The 9,259-nt window shown below is 43.2% G+C and overlaps 1 protein-coding gene and 1 long non-coding RNA gene across 2 annotated transcripts; one reads left to right on the forward strand and one right to left on the reverse strand.

The window, feature by feature from the left end:
- The first annotated feature begins 273 nt into the window (after positions 1 to 273).
- Positions 274 to 1,200, forward strand: LOC125534259 (protein SRC2 homolog). Its single transcript, XM_048697523.1, has one exon. The coding sequence runs from the start codon at positions 441 to 443 to the stop codon at positions 888 to 890; it is 450 nt and encodes a 149-aa protein (XP_048553480.1). The 5' UTR covers positions 274 to 440; the 3' UTR covers positions 891 to 1,200.
- A 6,326-nt stretch (positions 1,201 to 7,526) lies between these two features.
- On the reverse strand, positions 7,527 to 8,737 carry LOC125534260. Its single transcript, XR_007294435.1, has 3 exons — positions 7,988 to 8,737; positions 7,802 to 7,896; positions 7,527 to 7,731 (listed from the first exon to the last, which is right to left on the reverse strand). It is a non-coding gene; the product is annotated as an uncharacterized LOC125534260 (long non-coding RNA).
- Positions 8,738 to 9,259: the final 522 nt, after the last annotated feature.

Consider the following 9,259-nt stretch of genomic DNA (forward strand, 5'->3'; position numbering starts at 1 on the left):
CAAGCGTACGGCACTGCTAAGGTTCAAGGGAGGAAAAAGGGTAGACGTGGCAGCTTATGGCATCGTGTAGTGTGTTTACAGTGTTACGTCCATGACGGTCGCATCGTAGTAGAAAATTACCTATCCTGTCCCCGCAGATGATTGGATAGGGGCCTCTTGTATGTACTCAACATATGGCTAAGGCGAAGTTCCGAATTCCCTTGCCCCCGAAGCAACTGGACGTGTATAAATGTGCACAGATGCAGGGCACGGTCCGTGCGAGTTCCCCTCTGGTTCTTCCTTGTGAATTGACTGCGAGAAGAGAGAGAGATCCGGGAGGAAAATTCCTTGGTCCTTGGTCGGTTGCACCCGTAGTTCTGCTATAAATACACAGTACCGCCCGCCTAATCAATCACTCTCACGCCCTCCGTCGTCCTCTTCTTCCTCCAGACGAAGCAATCATGGTGAGGCTGGGGCCTCTGGCCGCGCAGCACGCGGGAGCGTTCGCCCGCGACCTGGGGCTGGGAAGCCCCGCGGCGCTCGTGGCCTTCGCGGTCGTCGCGACGGTGGCGGTGGCGGCCGTGGCGGCCTTCGGCTGCGCCAAGGGGGCCAAGAAGCCGCGCCGGCAAGACAAGAACAACGTCTACTACTACGGCCAGGGGTATCCGCCGCCGCCACCCGCGGGCGCGTACGGTTACCCGGCGCAGCAGCCGGCCCCGGGCTACGCGTACCCACCGCCGCCCGCTGACGCTGGGAGGAAGCAGGGGCGCATGGGCGGTGGCGCGGGGCTCGCCCTCGGTGCTGGCGCTGGCCTGGCCACCGGCGTCATCGTCGGCTCGGCGCTCAGCTCCGGGTGCGGAGGAGGCGGCGGGTGCGGTGGTGGCGGATGCGGTGGTGGCTGCGGCGGTTGACCTGGTCGTACGTGTTTCATGGCTTGCGTTGGTGTGCGTACGTAGTGGTTAGACAGTTGGGGCTTTGATAATTGTAGATATACTACTTACTACACTATACAGTATCGCGTGTGACGATCGGCATATCTCTACGCCCGCTTGTTCGATTACTACGTGATGAGTATATTGTGAAAGCAGCATATGATTTGGGGCGTGCATGGATGCCGTTCTTTTCCATGTAACAACTGATGATCGACACATACATGGATATGAAAATGCTGGTTTGGTTGCAGGAGAAGATATCTTCGAGTTGGAAATACTTCACCCACTCGTGCATTCTTTTTAAATCTGTAAAATCATAGGGCCACACAAGAAAAGTATGCCTATTTGATCTGTCTTTGCTTTGCAACTAAGAAAGCTTGTTCGTGGCACGAGTAGGAACTAAAACCCAAAACTGCTGGTGCCAGTTCCAGGAACCGAAAGTAGCCCAGCGCTATGTATAGCCCGGGCTCCATTTCGGCTCTACGAGACAGCGACGTCCTATACATTGGAAAAACAAAAGGTGACGTTCTGGGATAGGCAATGGACCAACGGGGAGATTAAAGGTGAGGGCAACGAGACCTTGTGCAGTGAAAAAAACAAAAGAACAATAGCGATTACATGACCATACAGTTCTGGACCTTTTTTTTTGAGCCGGGGGTTCTGGACTTCTAGGAAGTTGACGATGGCACAAGAAACATTATGGATATATGACCATCTGAGCCCAGTGTGGACAAATTGTGTATGTATGTCTTGTTGAAGAATTTTTAGAAGTTTTACCAACATAACCAGTTAGATATTTCAATATAAGGAAATGCATGCATCCAACTATAGCTAGACGGCTTCTTTTTTTACCAAAGAACCCACGTCTATTATAAAAAGCTCACTGGCAAAATAAAACATTCCCAAGGATAATAAAAATTACATCGAGGTCCATAAACAACGAACGACCTCTACAGCCGGAGTCGGTCTGGCCTTGTCGATGGCTACCGGGAAGACTTCATGCACGTGCCCCCAAGGACCGCGTCCTGAAGCCGTAATCATCGTCGTTGAATCATTGAATAGAGCCAAAGCATTCTCCAACAGATCGAAACTCTGATCTCACTACCCCAAGGAGACGTTGGGAATCTACGACATAACTCCTTTGACTCCGTCTTGGCAGACAAAGTTGAAGAGGATTGCAGCTCAGAAGACCACCTCGGAGAAGAAGCGGCACCATCTGCCGGAATGTCGCCCCCTGCAAGGATAAAAAATATATAACCTAAACTGCTAGTTGGAACCAAAGGCATCGGGATTCTCCTGCCCCATCATCTGCTGTTGGAGCGACATGCAGATGGGAGGCAAATCTACTAGCTCATTGGTGGAGCCTCGAGGGGACGAGTTCGCCCTAGTCGGGGAAGGGAAAGAAGTCGATGCGATATATTCTCAATATATATTCATGTCAAAGATAACCAAACTAAACCCTTTTCCTTTTCATAATTCAAACATAGGTGCTTTGAGGTAATAGAACCAATTTTTCAATTACAGAAAGATCCCAGAAGAAGACATGTCAATGTTAGACTCCTATGTGTTCTTGTATATTTCCATCAAGTGTAAGAAAATGAATCTATTACTTGTTTTGTGGCCTTTTCGGAGCACAACAAAGGTTTCCTTCCACAATACTACAAAGTATTCTTAGTTTATAATAGTAAAAGAGTCCTACTAGAGGGTCCCACCAAGGCCTATGTGGTAGGTCAACAAAAGTCCAAGATAGTCAACAAGATCCAAGTGAGTCAACTGAATCCCTAAGACGGCCAACACAAGTAAGAAAAGTGAAAGATGAGAAGAACGGGTCAAAGGAGCTACTAGCAAAGAAGGCCAAGCCCATAGTAAAAGCATCCATATTGTGGATGGAGGTTTTTCTCCTGTTTTTCATCAAAGAAATGTCTTAAAATGTAGTATCATTAAAACTCTCCTATGTCTAGATGAAAAGGTTGCGGGGGATGATCTTTGACGATTCGTCGGAGGAGGAGGAAAAAGAAGATTATGAAGTCGAGTTGGTTTAGTTGTTTCTTCGAGATAGGATAATGGGTCATGATGGTCTGGTGTGGGATTATATTGCCAATGCAGTATACCCCCTTACTATTTTGACATCAATTTCAGATGCATCGGTCTCTCTGCAACACCGTTGCAAAAGCTGTGGAGAAATATGATCCTGGTTTCAACCGAGGAGGAACGCAATGAGAACATCAAGTGCAAGTCTGTTGTTGAAAATTATAGCAGTTGTGCCAGTCCTTACTTATGATTGTGCCGATGATGTTGTCATTTTATTGATGATTATTTTCACATCGAGATTACGGGCTGTGGATATTTTAGAGTGCTTACTTGATCACACGAGAAAATATGTACTCTAAAATATCCACAGTCCGTAATCTGATTTTTTTCTGCGTAATCACCGCCAGACGGACACTAACAGTAGGTAATTTAGGGCATCTCGGACGCCGACTCTTTGAATGGACTCAATATTTGCTCGGACAGGTCTGAATTCGTCTGCGGACAAGGATAAGGGAGCCGACGATCACCTGTCCCCTCAACATTCGCCCTGTTATTTCGCCGCTGCTATACTTGAGAGTTCTACTGGTTCCAAGAGACATTTCCCTGATGGCCAGACCTCACATTTCCAACATGAACAACACTAACACTGAGTATATAGAGTATAGGGATGTTGACGATGTAAGTGTCTGTTGTAAGAGAGTTTGCGTTGAGAGAGTAGAGGCTGCGGTTTCCCTGATGATGTAAGTGTCTCTTGTAAGAGACATTTCCTGATGGCCATGAACTTTAAACCATTCTATGGTTTTCCTCCATTCGTCCTCAAGCGCAGCTGAATGATGTAGATTTCTTATTGTCTGGCTAGCGTTTGGCTTTTGAAGCTCAGCCTTTGGTGATCTGTAGCAAAGGATTATCTGGCTGTGCTAGCTCCTCGTTGGCTCAGGTGTCAGAAAACATGCATGCTTTGGTTATCTTTTCGATGCTTTGCTGTAAAATCTGGAGGTAGAGTACGTATGGAAAAAAACTGGATGTTCTGTAGTTTCTTGGGAGTAGTCAGCGTCTTGATGTCAGGACTTCCAGGTCTGATCCTTCTATTGGTTCCTCGTGTTAGTACCGCTACTAGTAGGGCATGTCATTCCGGATGATTTTATCACAGGAGAGTAGTTTTAGCTTTCAATTAAACTAAAACTATGAAGTTCCCCCATCAAACTATGTAGCTGAAGACTCCGTAATCCAGATTTCACATTTAACACTGATCAAATTAGCTAATGAACAGCCACAAGACCATAAGATGCATAAACAAAGCATCTTAAAATTCAGGATGGGTGAAGCACGAACAAACAGGCATATATTGCAATGTAACTTGAGTTGAAAGTGTAAAATCAACACGAATTAATCATCAAATTAGCCCAATTGTTTTGCTAGTTGTCAATCAAATTAAAACTAGTAAGTTCCCCAGCAACCAAGCAGATGCAATTGAAGATTCTCTGCCGAACGTTCACTTCTGAGAAATCAAGTCCACAACCAACAAGCCAGAATCATATTTGGCTTGTTTGGGACTACTCCGATTCACCAAAATCAATTTCACTCCACCAAATCCACTTTGGAGCAGTTTCATACAGAAGTCGTAGCACTACCAAAGAGAATATTTGGATTCCATGTAGCTCCAGCTTCGAGAATGGGAAATATGGTGAAAAGGATCTATTTGATTGGATGAGGGGAGGGGGGGGAACGAAGGGGTATCCACTTAGTGGTGGCATTGGTGGGTAATTTTCCCCCAACTCCAGCTTCTAAAGTTTTTTGGAGCACCCCCTCAAGAGCTTCATAAAAAACTAGAAGTTGTACCCCAGATTCTAGTTTTTTACGAAGCGGCATATCGTAAAGCTACCCCGTTTGGCTTGTGTTTTCTAGAGCAGAGCTGAATTTTAAGGAGCAGAGCAGTCCCAAACAGGCTCTTAGTGAAGATGGCACTAAATTGAAGACATGAGAAAGGTAGCAAGGCAAACTGTTTGTTCAAGTTTCAAATTCAGAACCTTCAATTCTGCATTATTTTAGTTCATAGCAACAATTCCTAACCTCTCTCGGCATATCGAGTCATCAACACTATCCAACTACAAAGTCAGGAACCCACTACTGTTAAGTGTCAACACGGTAATAAATAAGAGAGCCAGCAAAATAGGCGTGATCTTTCTTTATCACCAAATTTCAAAGTCTGCGTATGCCAAAGACTAATTTTTGTGGCATAAGATGAGCCTGAAGAACTCATCAGGAAAATTAACAAACCAAGTGCAATCAAGCGTGACCCCAAAGGAATTCCAATATATATGGAGATAATTAGAGCTCATGTACATGCAACCTTTACTTCTCCTATAAGGTGATAAATTTGCAAGCTAAAGGCCAAAATTTGATTATCTACTGTACAAACTTTGAGTACGAAAGTAGGACCCTCGTTTGAGACCAAAGGATCTTCCATAATTTACTTATAGCCTTTTGTATATTCACTTGGAGCAAAACTGAGATCAGATTCCATCAAAATTGCATGCAAGTTAGCAGACACCATAAACCAAGTAATATGCTTCAAGAAAGTCAAAAGATTCAGATGTACACACTAACTCCAAGTTGCACCAAAGAGGATGAAGCCACTGAATGCCAGTTCAAACTAAAAGCTGCCACAAAGACCAAATCATCAAGTAATATGCGCCAAAATCACTAATCAGAAGTCAAAACCACCGGGGAAGCAGACAGTCGAGGCTGATGGCTTCACCAAGTCCCTGCACCAACTGACGTTTTGCTATACTTTCCAACTCTACAATCTTGTACTAACACCTCCAACACTGCAAATGCACGAACAACCCAAATAAAAGGCATACTTCAAAAATTCTTCAGAAGAAGTGAAGCATAATTATGAAGTCTAGGTAGAGAGTACTAAGATTTTGAGGTTGTAGGAAACTCTTCCATCCAGAAGCCCTGAACTCTGCGGATCAATTTGAATACTCAGGAAACTGGTTTTCTAACCGACAAAATAGAAAAATACGAAATTAGATCTTCAAACAGATTTTCATGTAGCATGACATGCTCTTATCTTATATGCTCTCAAACTTGATAATATGGTAAAACTGTTCACTTAGGAGACTTGATTGCACAGTCTAATTTGCTAAATTTCATATGCTTAGAAGAGAAAAACCGTATCACAAATGGATATAAAACCAAAGTATCAATGAGTGTGCCCCATCCTTCCCACCGGGAAGCTCTATATATGAGCATCATGTAGACTACTTCCACTTGGCAGCAAGGCATGCTAATAGACACACGAAAAGTTAACCTGTCCATGATGTTTATCTCTTATAACATCTATCTTTGCAAAATAAAAAATGTAGAACAACCAAATGTCATCTATGGAATAAACATATCATAATTTCTTTTTACCAAATCTTAGTTCCATGTCTACCATAATAAATCATCGATCCTCTCATCAAGATGCAGCTAATGCGTCCTAATAAGTCATCTGGAGATAAATTTGCTTGCATGTATCCTAAAGGCCTATTGCCGGCCCTGCTCTTTAGCAGGCACTGGGAGTAGCCGTGGCCACCATAAAAAATTAACTATCACCGATCTGTCCTGAAAAACCATGCCCAACCAAAATAAAAAGAAGAAAGGTAAAACACAACATGAGCTAAATTTTATTTTTATTATCTCATTTTAAAGTGTAAAGCATGGATTGCACAATTGCACACAGAAATTAAGGAGACATATGTCCAGAGCAGGGTCCGTACAGACCTTCTGACCAGCACCGCCGAGCATCAAATAGAGGCAGAAAGAAATCCATGGTATGTACAAAAATTCAGTTGCTAGGTTGCTATATACCATGCTTGATCACACACGTACTACCACACATCAAGTGTCTGCGGTACAATTAAGAAGATAGTTAAGCTGGCAGATCAGGTGGAACGCATGGTGCAAATTTGAATTTTTGGAACAACCATTCGGTTATATAGTTTACTTGCAGTATAAAGCCTTGCCTAAACAGTACTTCATAGATTATAATATGTCAATTTTGAGGTAAGGGGACCACATGGCAAGCAAGATGTCATGGACCAAATTTGAGGAATAGTCTGCTCACACCATTTCAGTGAACAACCGACGAAGTAGAGTGATAATAAGTGGGTGCTTACTTGATCGAGCATCCAGAGTTTCGCCTAGTTTCTTTCACTGGCAGCCATCAGTTCCCTTCTCTTGGAGGCTGAAGGACCTCGTTGAAGGCAGTGTCGAAGACAACCATGGCATTCTGGCAAGGCCAACAACATTAACTTTTGGTTCATTAACAGTACCTTAACTAATCTACCAGCAAACTTTTGGTCAAACAAATGAGAACCAATCCTAATTCCTGGTCTTGATTGCACCTAATGTGTCTCCAAGCTGCATTTGATGTATGCTACAACGCTGGCCTGCTTCCTAAGTTCCTCACCCTGAACAGACGGGGGTGCCTCGGGAATTGAATAAAAACGATGAAGATAGATCCATTGCGATATTGATTTGGAAGAGAAGCCATGGAGACAGCTCATTGTTCCTATGTCCGGAATTGTTAAAGAATGTAGGATGACATATAAATCATCTCTGTGTGCCACTGACTGTTGGAAAGAAGTTGAAAGAAAGAAAACAAACATGTTCAGCTATTGTTGCTGAAACACCAAGATAGTCTGCGAACTAGGCTCAGTAGTGGCTTACTTCAGCTTTATTTCAAAGAATGTACACCAGCCATCTTCCTCGCTGGTCCCCAACATTGCGGCATGCCACCCTTCGAATAGACAGTAGATGGGTGATTCTTCAACTGAAGATGAAGAAATGAATGAAGAGCAGAAATTTACCTAAGGCATTGGACCCACACCATTCATGGACGGAGCCTCGAGTAACCCTCTTATCCACTTCTCCTGAACGTCTGAACAACACATCGGACGCAAAACTGGGCATACAGAAAATAGTTAATTTAGCCAGGACAAATTAGAGCAGTATAAAAAACCATATCCAAGTGGATACTTTTATTTTCAGCTTACTTTGTTTGTCCCTTTAATTTTCTCTGATGCCTTGTTGCAGGGGCTACACATAAGGATAGTTGCAAACACGGGACACTCCAAAATGGTATTACTGCACAGAAGTAACCCCCCGCCACATACAGCGCGCGGCTGCAGCTGCAAGATCGAAATCCATATAAGATTATCTAACATTCTCAGTCAGTTTACTAACACATCGTATGGCAAAGATGAACCACAGCCAAAAAAGGTGATAATGGGTTCTAACAAATGTCTCTCAATACATCAAGAACAGCTCCAGGATTTGTAACCAAAGATCAACGAAAGAGCTTATAGGGCCCATATCAAATAGATTGATTATTGCAGCTAGCATAGTCAAAATCGAGCAAGCAACATCTAACTGCGCAAACATCATCTCTCAGTTCAGTGAATAAAGCTACAAAACTGGTACATAGATGAGTAAGGAATGAGCTTGCCAGGTTATGTGGCATGAGTGTGGTGAGATGAGATGATAATGACCTACAGGGGAAAAAGGGATGCCCAAAAAAATTCAGTTCATTGGAGCTAAATTTCAGAAAAAGATGAAATACTTGAGTAAAAACCTAAGCACAAAATCTTCGCCTCAGCCTCCTTGGATTTTTGTCAAACACATAGCAAGCATAGATAAAACAGAATCCACAGAAATAAAGCTGGGAATTTGTGGGGATCGATTCAAAAGAGAGAGAGACGGCTGTGGGTACCTGCGAGGCTGCAACAGGGCATACGTTTCATGTGAGCTTAGCTGCAGCGGCCGCCTGCGCTACTCCTGTTGCTGCGCTTACATCAGTTAAACTAGCAGCATTTTGTGGCGGCACAACTTGAATTAGGATAACACAAAGCAAGGCTACAAAAAACATTTGAACTCGAATTACAATAGAACATAGCAGGTCAGCGAAAATGAATAGATGTATCTGTGGGAAAGAGAAACAGAGCAAGAGACAACGAGAACATAACGATTTTAACTGATTCCGACTCACTGCTAGCATGGTCTGGGCTTAAATTAAATCTGCAATCACAGGGAGGGAAGAAGCAAATAACCTAAATCAAAGACATGAATAAGTAGCTACATGAAATAAAAATAAGTGGTAAGAGTCAAAACTGGAGTGTAGTCTTTTTTGGTTGTAGGATGCGACATTAGTTTGAATCTCCATTGTTGCACCTTTGCAGATAAATATGGATTCAAAATATTGCCCAGTAACATAATTTTAAAGGATGACAAAGTTACGATGAATTGGAAAATAGTAGATTTAGAAAAGC

The sequence above is a fragment of the Triticum urartu genome, chromosome 2, assembly GCF_003073215.2.
Source record: "Triticum urartu cultivar G1812 chromosome 2, Tu2.1, whole genome shotgun sequence".
Lineage (NCBI taxonomy): Eukaryota > Viridiplantae > Streptophyta > Magnoliopsida > Poales > Poaceae > Triticum > Triticum urartu.